We start from the raw sequence: 22904 nt of genomic DNA, 5'->3' as shown, positions 1-22904 counted from the left end.
TGAAACAAATCACCAGTTCAGGGTCGATGCATGTTACAGGATGCTCGGGGCTGGTGTGCGGGGATGACCCAGAGGGAGGATGGAGGGAGGTGGGAGGGGGGTTCGGGAGGGGGACTCATGTACACCCGGGGCGGATTCATGTCAATGTATGGCAAAACCAACCAATATAATATTGTAAAATAATTAGCCTCCAATTAAAAAAAAAAAGTTAAAAGCACTCAAAAAAAAATTAAAAAAAAATTAAAATAATGAAAACAAGTCCAGATTTGTTGGACACTGGAAGTACATGTTACTGAGTTAAAAAAAGTTAGTAAAACCTCTTTGGTTTTTGTTATTAAGAGGAATTGCTGCGTGAGTGGTGAGTAGAAACGCAAGGTAATGTGGTTGGAGATGTGTTGAAGGGAGAACAATTTTTCAACGTGTTATATTTTCAATTTGGTAATAAATATTTTGCTGGAATTATTTATAGTTTATATTTTGTGTTCCAGATAATCAAGTAAAACAAAGATGGGCTTCATCTATGGACTGCAGTCTGCTGCTAGAAACTGTTTTTTCTTCCGATTTAGTTTACTGACCAACTGGAGAAAATGTAACACACAAGCTGTAACCTCATGGGACTTTCATCAAGTGAAAATTAACCATTTAGTAAATAAATCTCCAGGCCTGGGAGTAAATCATGGTGATAGATGGACTCCTCTGCCTGAAAACTTTCTCTTCTATAGGACTTTTAATACCAAAAGAAAAGGCTGCCTTTTGAGCACCAGAAGTAAGGAAATTTGGATGATTAGCCGAAAATGTACTGACTCCTTTTCAAGACAGCTGCTGATGAAAGATGTTCCCATAGTTCCTGCTCATTCAAAGTTGCATCCCCAGAACTGTTTACCCACCAGAGACATCAGGAGTTTCCACACTTCTCCACGGTGCCAAGCTGCTCCTGTTCCTCTGTTGTTGATGATTCTTAAGCCAGTGCAGAAACTGCTTGCAATCATTGTGGGCAGGTAAAATGCTTTTTAAAATATAAACTTTTATTCTAATAATCCCATGATTAGCTCGGAAGTTCAGTTTCTAGTTGGTGTATATATATATATGTATATATGCCTTAATATGGAGAAGGCAATGGCAAGCCACTCCAGTACTCTTGCCTAGAAAATCCCATGGACAGAGGAGCCTGGTGGGCTGCAGTCCGTGGGGTCGCTACTAGTCGGACACGACTGAGCGACTTCACTTTCACTTTTCCCTTTCACACATTGGAGAAGGAAATGGCAACCCACTCCTGTGTTCTTGCCTGGAGAATCCCAGGGATGGCGGAGCCTGGTCGGCTGCCGTCTATGGGGTCGCACAGAGTCGGACATGACTGAAGCGACTTAGCAGCAGCAGCAGCAGCATGCCTTAATAATCTTGAAATCATTTGCTGCATATATAATACAGAAATGTGATCTGTAAAAATTATTCTTATGTATCTTATCTAGACACTATGTTAAAGATCTTATAATTACAAAAATCAGAAATGTTTGTTATAGCACATGTGTAAGAACTGTACTTACAAACGTTCCTTTTTAGTTCATGAAATCTGAGGCAATGAATCATGAAACTGAAGAACTTTGCTCATTTAAGAAAGAACTCCTAGCCAAGTTAACTCTTAGTATTTGTTTATTTTTCTATTCTATTTCCAACAAATCTTTATTTTCTCTTGGTGATCCTTTATAGGACCTAATGTTTTTAAAGCTAAGTAATACTTCGTATTTAACTTAAAACTCCCTCATACTTAATCTTTTCTCTTATTTGCTTCATGAAGATCGAAGAAAGGTAAAGTTAAGCATTGTCTCCCTATAAAGTTATTTTATATTTGGTAACTTTGAAGTGCCTTCTAACCTTTTTCCTTCGTAATAATCAACCCAGTTTTCTTTTTATCCAAAATCGAGAACTTGTACTCTAGTTTATTGTGTTCTTTGTGATTAGGCTCTGGCACTCAGAAAATATCCAGTTAATTTAGCTCTCAATTTAAGTATGACTTCAAAGAAAGCCAGAGCTAGGCAGTAGTCAAAGAAGTAAAACCAGCTTTTATTCAGAACTTTTGCAGTAGTAGAAAAGAGACCTCAGTATAGAACCAGAGTCAGTTCTGAATACACCATGGGCTGTGCAGGTAGTGTGGGGGTTGGTAGATGGAAAACTGTAGAGAGGAAACGTCAGGAGCCAGGAGGGATTCTACTCAATCTGATCCAGCAGAGTTGCTGCCGAAGACAGGTGAGAGTGATCGAATACCACCCAACCACGGTGCCTATCCATGGCCTGTTTAGAAATGCAACTGCATAGCTGGAGGTGAGCAGTGGGCGAACAAGCGAAGCTTCATCTGTATTTAACAGCTGTTCCCCATCGCTCGCATTACTGCCTGAGCTTTGCCTCTTATCGGATCGGTAGCAGGATTAGATTCTCATAGAAGCATGAACCTTACTGTGAACTGGGCATGTGAGGGATCTAGCTTGCGTGTTCCTTATGAGAATCATCCCCAAACCATTCCCTCACCACCACCCCAGGTCCATGGAAAAATTGTCTTCCGCAAAATCAGTCCCTGGTGCCAGAAGGGTTGGGGACCGCTGACTTGGGAGATGATGAATGATAAGTAACAGGTTAGATATCACGAGTGATCAGATATGGAGGATGAGGGATTCTGACTTAACTGATCTGTGCAGAGATGAACACAGGAGCCCCGAAGTCAAAACATTCATGGGAGTCTAAGTAGAGTTTGGTCCAGGAGAGAATCTTTGTCACAACTCAGCCCAGGTTCTTGGGCTGATGGATCTTTTTCCTCCTTTTAAATTATTTATTTTTAAATTTTTGTTATTACTGTTATAAATCACCTAAAATTTTGTTTTAGGTTATGTTTTCATGCATTTTAAATAATAGTGTTGTAAATTTTTAAATTGGAAATAAGTATACTTCATAGATAGATCTAAGTCTTTTTAGGTTGAAGCACTTTAAGGGCCTTTTAGGTATATCACTTAGCAGGACTAAAATAACTTAAAGAAGTTGTTTTATAAAATAAATTTTGTCTAGAGAATGATGTTTATATTTTAAATATTTGTTGTAATTTCACAGGTGAACTCATGGGGGAAATTTTTTGTTCAAATACTGAAAACATCATTGTTGTCTAGTCGCTAAGTCGTGTCCAAATCTTTGTGACCCTGTGGATTGTAGCCCGCCAGGCCTCTATGTCCATGGGTTTTCCCAGGCAAGAATCCTGGAATGGGTTGCCATTTCCTTCTCCAGGGGATCTTCCAAACCCAGGGATTGAATCTGGGTCTCCTGCTTTGGCAGGCAGATTCTTTACCACTGAGCCACTTGGAAAGCCACTGAAAACATTACTGGTTGTCAAAATGTCTGTGACTCCTAGGAAGCAGCAGAAAATATTGTTGCCTGGTAGAGTTGGACCTCCTCAGATGTTATCCATAAAATCTCCGATTTCTGTGTTTACAGTGCCTGGGCTCTTATTACCTCTCCTTTGTCATATTGTCTGTAGCTTAGTGGAGTTTCTGCTACTGCGCAATATTTGTTTCTAAAGTCAGTGCTGAGATAGTTTTCCTTGCATCTAACTGAAGTACCAGCAGATTGTGCCAGATGTCTGATGTCTGATGAGCAGTGGGGGATTGGTGGTTAAAGGTGAAGATTTATTGTACATAAGCCTTCAGTTGTTTATTTGGGCAATTCATCCCTATTATCACATTACCTTCCCTCCTGATTTTCCTCTTATTAACTCTGTGACCTTGGATAAGTTGTTTAACTTCTCTATGCCTCAATTTTCTCTTCTGTAACAGGGTTATTATGAAGAGTAAATGAGATGACATACGTACAGCAGTTAGAAGAGTACCTTGAAAGTGCTAAATAGTCAATAAATGTGAGCTAATGGTAGTTATAGTAAAACAGCTTCTCACTTAGCTCATTTAAAATAACTGAAGAAGAAAATTCAAATGAGCACTAGAGTTTTTAACTGTAGCTCTGTATAATTAATTGCTTTTTTATCATTTGGCTAAGAATTTTAGAAACTGGAAAAAACCCATCTATACAGAGAAATACAAGAAGTCAAGCCTTTGATGACAAAATTTTAGTATAAGCATTAAGTTTTGGTGGTATGTACTGATTTTGTTATCAGAACTTTGAATTTTTCTTTTTGCTCTAGGGGCATAAGAAAATGGTGGCAGGCACTTCCTCCTAACAAGAAGGAACTATTTAAAGAAAGTTTAAGGAAGAATAAATGGAAGCTCTTCCTTGGCTTGAGTAGTTTTGGATTGCTTTTTGTAGTGTTTTATTTTACACACCTGGAAGTGAGTCCAGTCACAGGAAGGAGCAAGCTACTGTTATTGGGGAAAGAACATTTCAGACTTTTATCAGAACTGGAATATGAAGCAGTAAGTAGAAAGACTCATTTTTTAATTAATTTGCTTGATACAATATTCAAAGCAGGAAAGTTTCTTAAACATGAACAATGCACTACTTTTTATTTTTAATCTCTGATGGGAAATTAGCCTTTTTTCCAGAAAGTCTCAGACCTTTCATGCTTTGTATTCCTGCCATCTACATCGCCTTTCCTCACAATCACCCAGCCAGCTCCTGCTCATCACATGTCACCTTAAATGTCACTTTCTCAGGAAAACCTTCCTTGATTATCCCGACTGGGTTAAGCAGTGAGGCTGTGTTAGGCCCTAGGGGGTATCCTTCATAACAGACTACATCATGAATCAGTCATTTGTGGCTTGATCACTGCTTGGCTATATTGGGGCTAGGTATCCTACTTTTATTTTCTCTTTGCATACTGTACTTTCTTTTAAAAACACTTATCATGAGGGTAGAAGCATCATGCTGTGCTGCTAAATCACTTTAGTCATGTCCAACTCTGTGCGACCCCATTGATGGGAGCCCACCAGGCTCCCTCGTCCCTGGGATTCTCCAGGCAAGAACTCTGGAGTGGGATGCCAGTTCCTTCTCCAGTGCATGAAAGTGAAAAGTGAAAGTGAAGTCGCTCAGTCGTGTCCAACTCTTTGCAACCCTGTGGACTGCAGCCTACCAGGCTCCTCCGTCCATGGGATTTTCCAGGCAAGAGTACTAGAGTGGGGTGCCATCGCCTTCTCCAGAAGCATCATAATTATTTGCATAATTATCTATTTGCTGATCTGTCTCCCTTGCTCGACTAACTCCAGGGGAGTCAAAGAACCTGTTTGTTCTGTTTATCATTTTATTTTAAGTACTGGCACAGTGTACAAAGTAGTGCTTACTATGTATTTTTTTTTTAACAAATAGAACTGTAATTTTAATTTGTGTATCTTGAAAATTAAGTAGAATAACATAGTTCCCCACCCCCTGAACATCAATTTGGGCAATTTATTATGTATCTATTTTCTTTTTCATTAAAAAAATTTTAATTCATTTATTGGCTTCTCTGGGCCTTCATTGCTGCATGAGGGCTTTCTCTAGTTGCGGCAAATGGGAGCTACGCTCTAGTTGCAGTGTGCAGGCTTCTCATTGAGGTGGCCTCTCTTGTTGTGGAGCACAGGCTGTGGGTGCACAGGCTTCAGTGGTTGCTGTGTGGGCTCAATAGTTGCAACTCCTGGACTCTGCAGCACAGGCTTCAGTAGTTGTGGCCATGGGCTTAGTTGCCTCGTAGTGTGTGGAATCTTTCCAGACCAGGGATCGAACCCATGTCCCCTGCATTGGCAGGAAGACTGTCAACCACTGGGCCACCAGGTTGCCCCAGTTTATTATGTTCTTTTAAAAATTCTTTTTAAATTATATTCTTTGAATGCAAAATAAAGTTGGATTTCAGAAGCCTTAACTCCTTGGAAAGTATAGTAACTCAAGTAAACATCTTACACCCCTAGTGAGTTCCTTGAGCGCACATCATCTTTCTATCCCTCATGCTTAGCACACATATGGTATACAAACTTCATTTGATTGTTATTTGCTTTATTACACTTTGCAGGTACTCCTTTTTTAAACTTCGGAGGTTTGTGACAACCTTGTGTCAAGCAAGTCTGTCGGCTCCATTTTTCCAGCAGCATTTGCTCACTTCCTGTTTGTGGCACTTTTCAGTAATGCAGTATTTTGAGTCTTTTCATTATTATTTGTTAGGCAAAAGAGATGACTCTTCAATGCCTAGATGATGCTTTGCATTTTTTTAAAGCTATAAAGTGTTCTTACGGTGTGTACATTTTTTTTTTTTTAGACACAGTGCTACTGCACACAATAAACACTGGGAAACCAAAAATTCTTGTGACTCGCTTTATTGAGATATGCACTTTGTGGTGAATATCTCAGTAAAGATTTTGAGAACTGGAACTGAACCGCAGTGTCTCCATCGTGTGCTATATATGCTAAATTAATATTTGTTGAATTTATAGCCTCACTTGACAACTTTGCTGTGGTTAGATTTTTATATATCAAAAATATTTGTATATTTTTATAATATTGAGCTTCTGAGTTTGTCAGTGGAAAGTTACCATAAAAAGAAATAACAGATTTTTCACTAAAAAGATTGTTCAATTGTTCTTAATAAAGATTAAGACCAATCTCTTCTATACAGGTTATACAAAGATTTGAGATGTTTCTTAGCACATTCTAGTTAGAAGCAAGTTTGAGAAAAGTGTTTTGTTAAGATTGAGAAAGGCCTAGTGTTAAATTAGTGTATGTTCTACCATTTATATCACTAAGTTTAAAAAAAAATTGCATACATGTACATGTATTTTTTCCTTATTTTTAGCCTATGCATGTAATACCTGCTTGATATGAAAATTCAAGCACATGTTCCTATGGGATTATTATAAAGTACTGTAATTACATATAATCTCGTTGTATCTACTTCAATAGTGTTCTTTTAGACAGTTTACATTGGTGACTTGTGCTTTTAGAAAATACTATATAAAGATTTTAAAATTCATACTCTGTAAAATCATGTTTTTAATGCATTATCAAGGTTACAGATTTCTTAATTCATATATGAAAGAAATTACACATTTTATGGAAATTTAGCAGTTTCAGAACATCCTTAATTTTCAAAAGGATGTATGAGGAATCTTACAAATAGCTGAAGAAAGAAGAAAAGTGAAAGACAAGGGAGAAAAGGAAAGATATACCCATCTGAATGCAGAGTTCCAAAGAATAGCAAGGAGAGATAAGAAAGCCTTCCTCAGCAATCAATGCAAAGAAATAGAGGAAAACAACAGAATAGGAAAGACTAGAGATCTCTTCAAGAAAATTAGAGATACCAAGGGAACATTTCATGCAAAGATGGGCACAATAAAGGACAAAAATGGTATGGACCTAACAGAAGCAGAAGATATTAAGAAGAGGTGGCAAGAATATATAGAATAACTACACAAAAAAGATCTTCATGACCCAGATAACCACAATGGTATGATCACTCACCTAGAACCAGACATCCTGGAGTCTGAAGTCAAGTGGGCATTAGGAAGCATCACTATGAACAAAGCTAGTGGAGGTGATGGAATTCCAGTTGAGCTATTTCAAATCCTAAAAGAGGATGCTGTGAAAGTGCTGTACTCAATATGCCAGCAAATTTGGAAAACTCAGCAGTGGCCACAGGACTGGAAAAGGTCAGTTTTTATTCTAATCCAAAAGAAAGGCAATACCAAAGGATGGTCAAACTACCACACAATTGCACTCATTTCACATGTTAGTGAAGTAATCCTCAAAATTCTCCAAGGCAGGCTTCAACAGTACGTGAACCAAGAACTCCCAGATGTTCAAGCTGGATTTAGAAAAGCCTGAGGAACCAGAGATCAAATTGCCAACATCCATTGGATCATCGAAAGAGTTCCAGAAAAACATCTTCTGCTTCATTGACTACTCTAAAGCCTTTGACTGTGTGAATCACAAGAAACTGTGGAAAATTCTGAAAGAGACGGGGATGCCAGACCACCTTATCTGCCTCCTGAAAAATCTGTATGCAGGTCAGGAAGCAAGAGTTAGAACCGGACATGGAAAAGCAGACTGGTTCTAAATTGGGAAAGGAGTTTGTCAAGACTGTATATTGTCACCTGGCTTATTTAACTTCTATGCACAGTACATCACGAGAAATTCTGGACTAGATGAACCACAAGCTGAAATCCAGATTGCTGGGAGAAATATCAATAACTTCAGATATGCAGATGACACCACCCTTATGGCAGAAAGCAAAGAGGAACTAAAGAGTTTCTTGATGAAAGTGATAGAAGAGAGTGAAGAAGCCGACTTGAAACTCAACATTTAAAAAACTAAGATCATGGCATCTGGTCCCATCACTTCATGGCAAATAGATGGGGAAACAATGGAAACAGTGACAGACTTTATTTTCTAAAATCGCTGCAGATAGTGACTGCAGCCATGAAATTAATAGACACCTGCTCCTTAGAAGAAAAGCTATGATCAACCTAGACAGCATATTAAAAAGCAGAGACATCACTTTGCTGACTAAGGTCCATATAGTCAAAGCTATGGTTTTTCCAGTAGTCGTGTGTGGATGTGAGAGTTGGACCATAAAGAAAGCTAAGTGTCAAAGAACTGATGCTTTTGAACTGTGGTGTTGGAAAAGACTCTTGAGACTCCCTTGAACTGCAAGGAGATCAGACCAGTCAATCCTAAAGGAAATCAATCCTGAGTATTCATTGGAAGGACTGATGCTGAAGCTGAAGCTCCAATACTTTGGTTACCTGATGTGAAGAGCTGACTCACTGGAAAAGACCGGATGCTGGGAAAGATGGAAGGCAGGAGGAAAATGGGGCTACAGAGGATGAGATGGTTGGATGGTATTACTGACTCAATGGACATGATTTTGAGCAAGCTCTGGGAGATTGTGAAGGACAGGGAAGCCTGGTGTGCTGCAGTGCGTGGGGTCAGAGAGTCAGAGATGAGGAGTCAGAGATGACTGAGCGACTGGAACAGCAAAATTTTTCAAAGTATACATGAAAGAATCTCTCATGAATATAGCTTCAGAAAAAAATGTCTTTGTATGGTGACTAGTCTTAATCAACACAGTAAAAAGAAAATGATATACTCATTAGTTCTACAGATTCAGTAATTTCCTTTCATTCTATGTGAATAAGACACTTAAAATTAATGAAATGACCTTGTTCTGGTAGAAGTTTGGCTTTCTTATTAAGCATAGGGTGTTTTTCTGTTCAGTATGTTATGAAAGAAAGTTTTTATTAATTTTTATTGGAGTATAGTTACTTTATAGTATTGTGTGTCTGCTGTACAGTAATTTCTTTTGTGTTTTCTTTCTTATATGAAATCTTTATGTTCTCTAGGAAATGTTTTGTTTTCTAAAATATTTAGGAAAGTAGAAATAATATTTAAGCATTTTATTTGTTTATAAGCTAATAGAAAAGATGAATGTAATTTTTATTTCAACCAATTTATAGGAAAAATCTTAGGTTATTAGAACTTACTCCATTTGTGAGAAGCCAAATTTTTGCCTTTGCATAAATAATTCTTCCCTGGTGGCTCAGCGGTTAAAGCTTCTGCCTCCAATGCGGAAGACCCCTGGGTCGGGAAGATCCCCTGGAGAAGGAAACGGTAACCCACTCCAGTATTCCTGCCTGGAAAATCCCATGGACGGAGAAGCCTGGTAGGCTACAGTCCATGGGGTCGCATAGAGTCGGACACGACTGAGCCACAGAACAGAACAGATAAATAATTCAGATTTGAAAAATTTGAGTATTTAATATATGCAGATTTTTCCATAATTAAAAATTAAAGTATTCAACAACATAGTGCCATATAAATCACTCCTTAAAGCAGTATAAAGGCTTCCCTGGTGGCTCAGTGGTAAAGAATCCACCTGCCATTGCAGGAGATGAGCGTTCCATCTCTGGGTTGAAAAGATCTGGAGAAGGAAATGACAACCCGCTCCAGTGTTTTTGCCTGGAAAATCCTATGGACAGAGGAGCCTGGTGGGCTACAATCCTTGGGGTCGCCAAGAGTCTGACATAACTTAGTGACTAAGCAACAACAATAAAAGCAATATAAACATTTTGTAGTAGAGCTAACACTCTCTTAGAGACTACTTTTTAATCTTTCAGTGGATGGAAGAGTTTAAAAATGATATGCTAACTGAGAAAGACGCGCGATATGTGGCTGTTAAAGCAGTGGTTCATCATTTAATTGAATGCAATCAAGATATTCCAGGGATCTCTGAGATCAATTGGATTATTCACGTGGTTGATTCCCCAGATATAAATGCCTTTGTACTTCCAGTAAGTAAATATTACCCAGTCTAATTTTTAATTGTTGAATTTAATGTCCTTGTTTTTTTTTTTTAATGGTGTTCTCATTGCTCACATTATTTTCATTGTGGTGCAGAATGGACAAGTGTTCATCTACACTGGACTTTTAAATAGCGTGACTGATATTCATCAGCTTTCCTTCCTTCTGGGCCATGAAATAGCACATGCAGTACTTGAGCATGCTGTAAGTATCTAAAATAAATGTTCAGTTATTGAAATACTCCTTTGAAGTTAGCAAGTTAAATCTTTTAGAGAACTGAATCTTTTCAGTTTTTTTTAATTGATGGAATTTTAGTTTCTAGTAATTGATTTATTCTGTTGCCTGAAAAAGTATGATTGGCTAATTTTGAGAATTTCAATGGTCTTTAGTATTTGATTCTGAATAATTAGTGTTTCTCTTAAATACTATTTTTATCACCTGTATTTTTTGGTAGGAAGTAGTTATTCTCAACCTCTAATTATTTCAAATTAGATTTTTAACTTTCCATAATTATTAACATACTTATAATCTAGTCAGAAAATTAACTGTAGGAAAGTGATATTACTGTCTAAGTGGTAAATCAGTTTTCTTGCTTTTTTTATTCATTCTCAGAGAATAACTTAGAGCATCTTGGAAAATGTCTAGAATGATATGCTGTATATAATGAATGCAGAGTAATAATAATGATACCTTGCCGTTTTACAGTTTACTGAGCTTTTTAATATATACCTTCTCATTAGTAATTTTAATACTGTCCTCATGAGGTAGGTATTTAATATCCTTATGTTATATACAAGGACATTAATGTTTAAAAGGACCTTAAATACAATGACTCATCTGACAGACTGGCAGAATTTGAACTTTAATCAAGGCTTTCTGTTTGCAAGTCTAGCACTGCTCTCTTTTACCACAGTTACCTGGCTGTTTTCAGGTCAATTTATCGTAAAATTTCGGTTGATTAATGCTCTTGTGAATATATAGATCTGTTTGACTTGGTACGAATCTAGAAAAATAATATATTTATTTACTTATATTTTTATTTTGATACACTAAAAATGTGCATGGCTCATTTGTCAGCATGAGTAGAAAAAGGTATATTTTCTAATTGAAAACATAAAGGTAAATAGTGAAAGGATTGTAAAATGCTGCATCAGAAATGCAAGTAATATTAACTTCAAGTGGAAAAGATAATGTTATTAATCCTTCTAAAAGTCATCTCAAATGCTGTCTTTTACTTAGAGTATTAATAAGATGAGGTAGGCCAAAGTTGTGCTCTTTTGGAGTGCAAATAGTAATTATTGCCTTTATTTCTTTTGAGTTATAGGAAAATTTAAAACAATTTTTTTTCCTTAAACAGATACATACAGGAATCAATCTCAGCAGTTGAAATGCATTATATATTTCTAGAAATGGTTTCATAACTGAAAAATCAATTTTGGTCATTTTTAGCGTTTAAAAGGTATTCATTTCAGTACATTAATTTTCCTAGATCTAGATCAATGTGTTATTCAGCATAATGTTGTCATCTCTGTCTCTTCAAGAACAATAATTAGATGAGACATAAAAAGCAAATAGCAGGCTCAAAAATAGGAAGTAGTTATTAATATTTCTTTGTTAGACGTCTTAGCCATTGTCTGTACTATGTTTTCTCTTTTTCAGGAGTCTCCATTTTTATTTGATCTAGCCTTTTATGTTGTTTTTGTCATTCCACAAATATGGATTTTAAAATTTTTTTTTTAGTTTTCTGAGATTGCTGCTGCTACTGCTATATATAGCAATTATATTCTTTAGTAATTACAAGGATTTTCTCTTCTATAAGGACTTCATCGCTTGGAGTTGTATTCTTTAGTGCTAAAATAATTCCATACTTGTTTTTCATGACTCTCCATTCTTACAATGAAGCAAAAATTGCTTTTGAGGGCAGATTATATTAAGAAGTATTCTAGGTGATTATTTTTAGTTGTCAGCCATGTTTCATACACTCAGGTAATGTTTCCTGTATTGTCAGTGTCAGCATGACAGTAACATTTGTCGGTCAACAGTAGTGGGGAGCAGTGAACAGTCCAGTGCATTAAACTTATATTTACATATCGCTATTCAAAACAACAACTTTAGAACTTTTTTTTGGTTACTGCTATAAGTAAATACAAAGAGCCATATAACTAAATTTTCTGGTGGGAAATATCAGACTGATGAAATTTCAGACTTGCTTGATTTTTCATATATTAGGTCGTGAAGTCAAAAGATTTTTATTTAAAATAATTTCCAATATTTTCCTGAATTGTTCTTGTTTTAACTTCCTCATATGTTCAATAGTGTTTGGTCTCTGTCTAAGAGTGTAAGCATAATAAACACATTTATTTAATTTTTAAAAAAGATTTAGCGACAGTATTAGAAACTATAACTTCCTGGGTTTGATTCCTTGTTCCTTTTACTAGCAGCTGTGTGAATTTGGGCATTTCTTTTAACCTCTCTTCATCCTAGTTTATCTATAAAATAGAAAACAATTGTACATATTTTACAAAATTAGTATGCTTGTTAATATAAGACTCTGTAGGTTAATGAACCTGTCATTATATCTGAATAGTGGTAGTAGTTCAAGCAGATACTAGTTGTATGAGTAAATGAATACGTAATGTGTAAGCAAGAGGCACAAAAGATAAAGCTCACAGAAGAAAGAGAACTTGCAGTCTTACTTGGCGAAGTTCAGTTAAACACATGTAATTATTTAATGTGGTTACACACAGTGAGCTAGAAAATGGAAGCCTGTACTGTCTGAATTTATGAAGTATAATTTTTATTGTTTTGATTTTTCTCAGGCAGAAAAGGCTAGCTTGGTTCATTTATTGGATTTCCTAGGTCTGATTTTTCTTACGATGATTTGGGCCATTTGTCCTCGAGATAGTTTGGCACTTTTGGGCCAGTGGATACAGTCTAAACTGCAGGAGGTAAGTCTGAGACAAAAACTTGAATTTGCAATGGCTTGTGGTGAGGATATTTTAATATTACTGTAAAGAAAAAAAAATACCAGAAATCTTTTCATATTTTATCCTTATCAAGAAACATGGGTACTATGTTTTAGCGTCTTACATTTTCTCATTTTTAGGGGAAACTCTTAATAATAGGCATTTAAATTAGAAAATACTACTTCTCTTAAATGATGGAGATAGATGGGTAGGAAGGCTTGGCAGCTTCTGGCTAACACAGTTTTTCTGGCATATTTATTGTTTCTACAGAGAGAAAACCCAGTCACAACCCTTTCTTTCTTCTGTTGTTTATCTTCAAATGTTCCTTTTGTCTCTCGTAGTGGCAGTGGTGTACTCGCTGGATGACTCTTCCTTTCCCAAAATATTTACATTTTGGTGGGGAACTTTTTTTTTTTTTTTGGAGGATAATTGCTTTATAGTGTTGTGTTGGTTTCTCCTGTGCGACAGCGTGAATCAGCCATAATTGTACATATATCCCATCCCTCTTGAGCCTCCCTCTTCCCTCCCATCCCACCCCCCTAGGTCATCACAGAGCCCCAGGCTGGGCTCCTTGTATTGCACAGCAGCTTCCTACTAGTTATCTGTTTTGCACATGGTAGTATATATATATGTGGAGAAGGCAATGGCAAGCCACTCCAGTACTATTGCCTAGAAAATCCCATGGACAGAGGAGCCTGGTGGGCTACAGTCCATGGGGTCGCTACTAGTCTGACAAGACTGAGCGACTTCACTTTCACTTTTCACTTTCACACATTGGAGAAGGAAATGGCAACCCACTCCAGTGTTCTTGCCTGGAGAATCCCAGGGATGGCGGAACCTGGTGGGCTGCCATCTATGGGGTTGCATAGAGTCGGACACGACTGAAGCAACTTAGCAGCAGCAGTCTATATATGTCAGTGCCACTTTCTCAATTCTTCCCACCCTCTCCTTCCCCACCTGTGTCCAGAAGTCCTTTTTCTATGTCTTTCCTCTCCTGCAAATAGGTTCATCAGCACTCTTGGGGACCTCTTAAAACCTGTAAACTTTTATGGGCACAGGGTTGGCAGAAGCTGCCTAGTTTCTCCTACTGCCTCACTCCAGCTAAACTAGTATTACCTGGTAAATATTGAAAGGACAGTTTTAATAGGTGTTTGTTAACTTTTGGTTTATGCATAATGAAAGTCATCTGATAAAATTTGTGGGGTCCTCCATCTTGCTCAAAACAGTACACTACTGAAAGGAGGTCTTGCAGTCTTAATATTTGCTTTGTTCGCTGTGATTATTTTATTTTACATCTTTCATCAGATATTTCCTCTTGTCCTGGGAGGTTTGGTTATTTAGGAACAATCTGTTATTTGTGTATATTCAGTGATTTGTGGAGCACCCATCAGAGTGCCATCTGGGTGCTGTTTAAATCTAATCTGTAAAATTCTTTGAGACAAATTGCTTTGGAAATTGAATAACTAAATCTTTTATTCAGTGTTACCATATCATTTGGTTTCATTTTTATTGAAATAAAAGTTCTTAAAGGGAAAAAGAAAAAATAATGGTTATTGCTTAAGCTACAGAATCTCATATTTTGAATTTTATTGTTATCGTTCATGCGCTGGGAAGTCAAAGAAGGTAATGCAGATTTTCTACCGTTTATCAGTAGATAGCATTTTGTGTAATGGAATCAGAAGATTAAGTTATAAGGAAGATAACTGGAAGCTGTTTCTCTGTTGAAATGCTTGATGATCCTGTCGCTTGAGTATAATTCTTTAATAATTACACTGTAACTCAAGTAAGGATTATTTACTTGTGTTTGAACTCTTTTTTTTCCCCTCTATTTTTTTTTCTATGAATCAAGGCCCCCTCCCAATAATTTTGGTGATGAGGAAATGCTTCTTTCTTTAGAAGTCTTGTTCACGGTGATTGGAAGGCAGAGGGGATTCTGATAGTGAAATTATTGAGGGGGAAATGCTGGCATTCTTTTGTCAGAGAAAGGAAGAAGGAGGGGCGCTCACTTAACCATTTGATAGAGTGTAGCAGCCCTCATAGAGCGCTACCAGTTAGGGTTTTGAGAACTATTAGTAATACTTAGAGTAGCTAACATTTATTGAGTACACACTGTATGGTAGGCACCATGGTAAACAATGTAAATTAATTTTATACAGGGTCTAAGAATACAGGCTCTGATCAGATGGATCTGTGTGTGAATTTAATCTCTGCTGCTAAGTCACTTCAGTCGTGTCCGACTCTGTGTGACCCCATAGACGGAAGCCCACTAGGCTCCCCCATCCCTGGGATTCTCCAGGCAAGAACACTGGAGTGGGTTGCCATTTCCTTCTCCAATGTGTGAAAGTGAAGTCGCTCAGTCGTGTCCGACCCTTAGCGACCCCACGGACTGCAGCCTACCAGGCTCCTCCATCCATGGGATTTTCTAGGCAATAGTACTGGAGTGGCTTGCCATTGCCTTCTCCGGAATTTAATCTCTATTAGATGTAAATTCTGTAGAACTTCAACAGATTGCTCCACTTGTTATAGGTCTCACTTTCTTGATCTGTAAGTTCAGATAGTAGTAGTGGCTAACTCAAAGCATTATTGAAGGCTTAATGATAACATTTAAAGCAGTATTTCTCAATATAAGCACTATTCACATTTTGAATTGACAAAGAATTAAGATAATTCTTTGTTGTGGGGAATTGTCCTCTGCATTGCAGAAAGTTTAGTAGCCTCCACACATTTAGATGCCTCTACCCACTAGATGCCAGTAGCTCTGCCCACTTCTTCCCACCCCCAGCTGTAGCTGTGACAATCAAAAATATCACCAGACATTTCCAGATGTCCCCGAGGGATAAAAATCACGTTCTGTTGATAACCACTTGTTGAAAGCATTTAGCACAACACCTGGTATAAAGTAAGGACTCAACAAATAGGAGTTGTTACTTGCTCATTTTAACCCTCTCTGCAATTCTAGGAGTTTGGTACTGTGTGAAGTACTGCTATACTTTGCCACTATATGAAGTCACTGCTTCATTTTACATATGATGCTATTGGGCTTAGAAGGGTGGGAAAAATACAGCCCAGAGGTAATAGTTAATAAGCACTCAGGCTTGAACATGTTTCTCTCCTTTTAAAGTCAGTGTTTTTCGTCAGTTTATACTAGTTATACTATTAATGCCAGTCAATTTGTGGGGACACCTGTAAACTTTTTATTGTGAGCGCAGCCAGTATATAATATAGTTCAGCAATCTAAAACAGACATGATCGAGAAGGAAGCAAGTCATATCTAATGGTCATGTACTGTGGACTAGATTGATTTAGTTACTTCTAGCCATCACTGACAGGTAATTAATTGCTTCCCCAATTAATAGCTCTTTTCTCAAAAAGTCCTGCCTATCAATCCATCTTCTACAAAGTTTTAGTACTTACTGAAAATTAGTATTTAACTGGAAAGCATTCACATAAACACAAGTAATTAGGAAAATTAAAGTTACAATATCTATTTGTATTTTTCTATTGAAGTTGGAAGAAAAGTTCATTTTCCTAACTAATCAATACTTAGAAAACAAAGAAGAAATTAAGATAATACATCAAAGAAAGAACATTGTGCTATATGGTTAATTTTCTAACTGAAATAAATCTCCTAGTAGTGTCACTGGCTGCTCTATAGTTGCAGTTTTTCAATTTTCTTTTAAGACTGAAAGATCAGAATGGTTCTTGGCCATAATAAAAAAACCTATGTCAATGAACTTTCTCAGGGAAGCCTCTACATAGTAAGTGGAGATTATAATCAGAAAAAAATAAAAGGGCTCTGATACTGTGGACTCTCAAAAAATTTGTAGTCATAGTTTTTTCCTATTTGTTCCTCGTTTTTAAAATATTAAACTCTGATGGGGGAAATAAAGGCTGCATTATTTTATACCATGCTGTGCTTTAAATGTTAATCATAGCGTAAGAACTATATCCTAGATAATCCATGAAATTTATTTTAAAAATCTCACTTTGTTGCTGCTTTTTTAATGAAATAAATAGCCTTAATGGAACCTTTCTTTCTTATTTCTTAGTTATTGTTTGATAGACCATATAGTAGAACGCTGGAGGCTGAAGCTGACAAAATTGGACTACAGCTTGCTGCCAAGGTAAAAAGTTTAGATGCTGAAAATACACTATCTCCTTCATGTAACAGAATACAATTGTATGTTGTCTTAACGAGGTTTGGCGTGGGCGTAGAATGAGAGTTTGCCTATATATAATTTTTCACTAATACCTTTTAAAAAACAATTTTATTTATTTATTTTTGGCTGTTTTGGATCTTTTTTGCTGCATGGGCTTTTCTCTAGTGGTGAGTGGGGGCTACTCTGAGAAGCATGGGCTTCTCACTGCAGTGGCTTTTCTTGTGGAACACGGGCTCTAGGGTACATGGGCTTCAGTAAATTGCCACATGTGAGCTTGGTAGTTGTGGCTCCTGGGCTCAAGAGCACAGGCTCAGGAGTTGGGCACAGGCTTAGTCTCTCTGTAGCATGGCGCGGGCGGGGTCTTCTTCCTGGACCAGGGATCATACCCATGTCTCCTGCATTAGCAGGTGGATTTTTTACCACTGAGCCACCAGGGAAGCCCTTCCATCAATATCTTTTTAAGTCTGTCCCTTCTGGAAGCTTTTGCTATCTTTATTTGACTCTTTTCCCTTGTTTTGCTGATCTAAGGAGGCTTTCTGAATAAGATGATGTGTAATGTTTTTCCCCACTTGGAAAAGGGTTTATCTTGTTACAGCTATAATCTCAGCGAACAGACTGAGTTTTTACCATTTAAATAAATGGTAGAACAGTCTTATTACTTTATATCTTTTAGGTTATAATTTTTGTTATGGCAGATGACTTATTTTTGCTAGCCACAGAGAGCACCTCTGGGCTCTTACTCTGGTTTATGGTGGATTGATTTGAAGCTACTTCATGCCTGGCTGCTGTTTTTATCACCTGTGATAACTGTGTATTAGTAGGATTTAACATTAGAAGTAAAACTGCATTTTTAAAAATTGGTGAAAACAGTGCCACTTCACATGTTAAATTCAAATTGTATTTGATTCTTTGTTGTGTTTTCAGTAGTTATCAGAAATCTTAGCTATTGAAAACCACTCTTACCCGAATTTCTCATTATGAGTTTTATGTATTTAATTTCATAAATTGAGATAAAAATTCAAAATTCAAAAAAATTCAGTAAATCCAAAAAAGCTATGTTCTTTGAATGTTGCATAAGCAGAATTAAATGAATTTTCAGACCTCATAGATTAAGAGGTTCCCAAATAGTGGGCCACAGGTTGACTATATCAAGAATTTCCCAATTTTAACGTACTACGGTCTGTGAAATTTTCCCTCTAGGTAAGTGCCTTCTGTGTTCTAGTTCAGAAATATTTGCTTATTTCAAGAAGTTGTTCCTGTTTTATTTACAAGAAGTTTTCTTGTTGTGTTAAATATAAGGAAGAGGTCAAGACAGTTTTTTCCCCATGTGGATATCTAATAGACTCAGTACTGATTATTGAAGATTTTCTTTTCTCCACTTCAGTTTCTCTGTCTTGAATGTGGAATGTTATATGTAAGTCTGTTTCTGGACTCCATGTTGTATTCCACTGGTCCATTATTTATCTTTGAGCCATTACCACCTTTTCACTATAACTGTGTAATAAATTTCAATATCTCATATCTTGATGCTGAAGCTGAAGCTCCAGTACTTTGGCTACCTGATGTGAAGAGCCGACTCATTGAAAAAGATACTGATGCTGGGAAAGATTAAAGTCAGGAGAAGGGGGCAGCAGAGGATGAGAAGGTTAGATAGCATCACTGATTCAATAGACATAAATTTGAGCAAATTCTGGGAGATAGTGGATGACAGAGGAGCCTGGCATCCTGCAGTCCATGGGGTCACAAAGAGTCGGACATGACTTAGCAGCTAACAACAACAACATGCCCAGTAGTGGGATTACTGGATCACATGGTGGTTTTTGGAGAAGAAAATGGCAACTCACTCCAGTATTCTTGCCTGAGAAATCCTATGGGCAGAGGAGCTTGGCAGGCTACAGTCCATGGGGCTGCCAGAGTAGGACACGACTTCGCGACTGAACCACCACCATGGTGGTTTTATGCGTAAAGGATCTCCATACTGTTTTATGCTTTTTAAGGGTCTCCATACTGTTCTCCAACAATGACTGTGTCAGTTTACATTCCCACAACGGTGCAGTATGGTTCCCTTTTCTCCACACCCTCTCCAGCATTTATTGTTTGTAGTTTTTCTGATGATGGCTGTTATGATTGGTGTGAGATAATGCCTCACAGTAGTTTTGATTTTCATTTCTCTAATAGTGAGTAATGTCGAACATCTTTTTATGAGCTTCTTGGCCATCTCTGTGTCTTCTTTGGACAGATGTCTGATTTCTAAGTTTTGACTCTTTAGTCCCGATAGACAGTCTAAGGCTCTTCTCAGTCACCTCCTTCTGCTTGGATTTCTTTTGATTTCTGCATTTATTCTTAGTCTCTTGCTCTTCACTGCTTAAAATTTAATAAGATTTGCTGGTTGGAATTGTGAAACAGAGGATCAGACTCACCTCAGTGAGCTTTCCTTCTTTCTGGGATTTTGGCTTTTCTAGTCTTGGTTAACTTGGTAACTTTCCAGTACCTTTGAACAAGTATTATTTATGTTTTATCCAAATTTTCTAATCATTTTTGATGGAAACATTGATCTGCTATAATAAGCTACTTGACTCCATCACTGTTAGGAGAGGAAGTCCCTAATGCAGTCTTTCAAATAGCTATCTAGTATTCTGTAATTTGGATAACTCATTTAATTATATGCTTATTGATGAACTTCTGGAGGTACTTCTAGTTTTTGTTGTTTTTATTGCAATAATTCTGAAATTGGCAACCTTATACAACCTTATATCCTTCTGCTTCTTGGGCTTTTATAGCTTTAGGGTGGGGTTGCTGCCAATTCAATTTTTACTTTAAAAGACACTCTCAATTACTTCAGAATGTTACTAGCAAGTCTTACCAGTGACAAACCAGAATGCCTTTTTAAACTCCCCTCAACAGCACTGTTTTTAATCCCTTTTTTGTTAATTTGGACAAAAAATGAGATCTCATTGCTTTTAAAACTTGAATTTTCCTGCTTAGCAATAAAGCTGAGCATAATGTTTTATCTTCATTGGTTCTTTTAAAACAATTTCTTCTTTTGTGGATTGCCTTTTATTGTGTTTTGATGAGTAGATTTTAAAAATACATATTCTAGGCTTCCCCCTTGGAAATTCAGAATCAGTAGCTAGGTGACCAAGGTCTGAGTCTGAGTGTGTTTAGGAGCTGCAAGTGATTCTGATATCCAGGCAGATTTGGAAATTACTACTTTGAGTAATCAAATGTCAGTTTTGTGTTTTGAGGTCACTTGGTAAGCTAAATTTCTTGTTTTATTTAAAAAAAAAGAGGAATTAAACTAGAGAAGTTATTAAAGAAATATTGATATTCCTTTGATTATTTATGATGTGCAATCCACATGTATATATTTTTTAAAGAATATATCTGGGTAGATAAAACTATGATTTCATTTTCTTTGTGTTGTTGACCTTTTACCAGTTGTGATATTATAGTTTATTTAGTTCAAAGGAGAAAACAGTATTGCTGCAGATGTTAAGTCATGAATCCATAGTGATAAAGTAATATCTTTATTATGAAGCACTTAGGATATAAAAATGCCATCTCTGAATACAAGTATTTCTTTTCCTGCCAAAGGGAGAAATAAGTATGAAAACTTCAATTATGTTTATACTACCACTTTATTCTGTGTCACCTTTATAGATAGTAACACCATTATCTGCCATTTAATATTTATTACATTTTTATACTTCCTTAGCATTTTATATGATCAGATTGATCATATTCTTTGCAGTCAAAGGTGAAGAAGCTCTATACAGTCATCAAAAACAAGATTGGGAGCTGACTGTGACTCAGATCATGAACACCTTATTGCCAAATTCAGACTTAAATTGAAGAAAGTAGGGAAAACCACTAGACCATTGAGGTATGACCTAATCAAATCCCTTGTGATTATGCAGTAGAAGTGACAAATAGATTCAAGGGATTAGATCTGATAGACAGAGTGCCTGAAGAACTATGGGTGGAGGTTTATGACATTGTACAGGAGGCAGTGACCAAGACCATCCCCAAGAAAAAGAAATGCAAAGAGGCAAAATGGTTGTCTGAGGAGGCCTTACAAATAGCTGAGAAAAGAAGAGAAGTGAAAGGCAAAGGAGAAAAGGAAAGATATACTCATTTGAACGCAGAGTTCCGAAGAATAGCAAGGAGAGATAAGAAAGCCTTCCTCAGTGATCAGTGCAAAGAAATAGAGGAAAACAATAGAATAGGAAAGACTAGAGATCTCTTCAAGAAAATTAGAGATACCGAGGGAACATTTCATGCAAAGATAGGTACAGTAAAGGACAGAAATGGTAGGGACCTAACAGAAGCAGAAGATATTAACAAGAGGTGGCAAGAATTGACAGAAGAACTATGCAAAAAAGATCTTCACGACCCAGATAATCACGATGGTGTGATCACTCACCTAGAGCCAGATGTCCTGGAACGCAAAGTCAAGTGGGCCTTAGGAAGCATCACTACGAACAGAGCTAGTGAAGGTGATGGAATTCCAGTTGGGCTGTTTCAAATCCTGAAAGATAATGCTGTGAAAGTGCTGCACTCAATATGCCAGCAAACTTGGAAAACTCAGCAGTGGACACAGGACTGGAAAAGGTCAGTTTTCATTCCAATCCCAAAGAAAGACAATGCCAAAGAATGCTCAAACTACCACACACTCATCTCACATGCCAGCAAAGTAATGCTCAAAGTTCTTCAAGCCAGGCTTCAACAGTATGTGAACCGTGAACTTCCAGATGTTCAAGCTGGATTTAGAAAAGGCAGAGGAACCAGAGATCAAATTGCCAGCATCCGTTGGATCATCGAAAAAACAAGGGAGTTCCAGAAAAACATCTCCTTTTGCTTTATTGACTATGTCAAGGCCTTTGACTATGTGGATGACAACAAGCTGGAAAATTCTTAAAGAGATGGAAATACCAGATTATCTGACCTTCATTTTGAGAAATCTTATGCAGGTCAAGAAGCAACAGTTAGAACTGGACATGGAACAACAGACTGGTTCCAAATTGGGAAAGGAGTTCGTCTAGGCTGTATATTGTCACTCTGCTTATTTAACTTATATGCAGAGTACATCATGAGAAATGCTGGACTGAATGAAGCACAAGTTGGAATCAAGAAATATCAATAACCTCAGATATGCAGATGACACCACCCTTATGTCAGAAAGCGAAGAAGAACTAAAGAGCTTCTTGGTGAAAGTGAAAGAGGAGAGTGAAAAAGTTGGCTTAAAACTCAACATTCAGAAAACTAAGATCATGGCATCCGGTCCCATCACTTCATGGCAGATAGATGGGGAAACAGTAGAAACAGTGACAGACTTTGTTTTTTGGGGCTTTAAACTCACTACAGATGGTAACTGCAGCCATGAAATTAAAAGACCCTTGCTCCTTGGAAGAAAAGTTATGACTAACCTAGACAGCATATTAAAAAGCAGAGACGTTACTTTGTCAACAAAGGTCCGTCTAGTCAAAGCTATGATTTTTCCAGTAGTCATGTATGGATGTAAGAGTTG

At 37.1% G+C, this 22904-nt stretch overlaps 1 protein-coding gene across 4 annotated transcripts in view; it reads left to right on the top strand.

The window, feature by feature from the left end:
- OMA1 (OMA1 zinc metallopeptidase) overlaps window positions 1–22904 on the top strand; it is a 74967-nt gene that overhangs the window by 18089 nt on the left and 33974 nt on the right. For 3 of the 4 annotated variants that reach the window (XM_055402464.2, XM_055402463.2, XM_055402465.2), the window contains exons 2-7: window positions 489–998; window positions 4175–4403; window positions 10068–10241; window positions 10348–10455; window positions 13071–13199; window positions 17267–17341. In XM_055402464.2, the coding sequence (XP_055258439.1) occupies window positions 508–998; window positions 4175–4403; window positions 10068–10241; window positions 10348–10455; window positions 13071–13199; window positions 17267–17341 (1206 nt within the window). In that variant the 5' untranslated portion in view covers window positions 489–507. Of the gene's footprint in view, window positions 1–126; window positions 999–4174; window positions 4404–10067; window positions 10242–10347; window positions 10456–13070; window positions 13200–17266; window positions 17342–22904 lie in introns of those variants that run through there. The other variant, XM_055402462.2, reaches the window with a different exon arrangement.

This window comes from Moschus berezovskii, chromosome 4, assembly GCF_049115385.1.
Source record: "Moschus berezovskii isolate FMDL1 chromosome 4, NW_MosBer_1.0, whole genome shotgun sequence".
NCBI classification, from domain to species: Eukaryota; Metazoa; Chordata; class Mammalia; order Artiodactyla; family Moschidae; genus Moschus; species Moschus berezovskii.
This window is presented reverse-complemented; position numbering and strand designations above follow the sequence as displayed.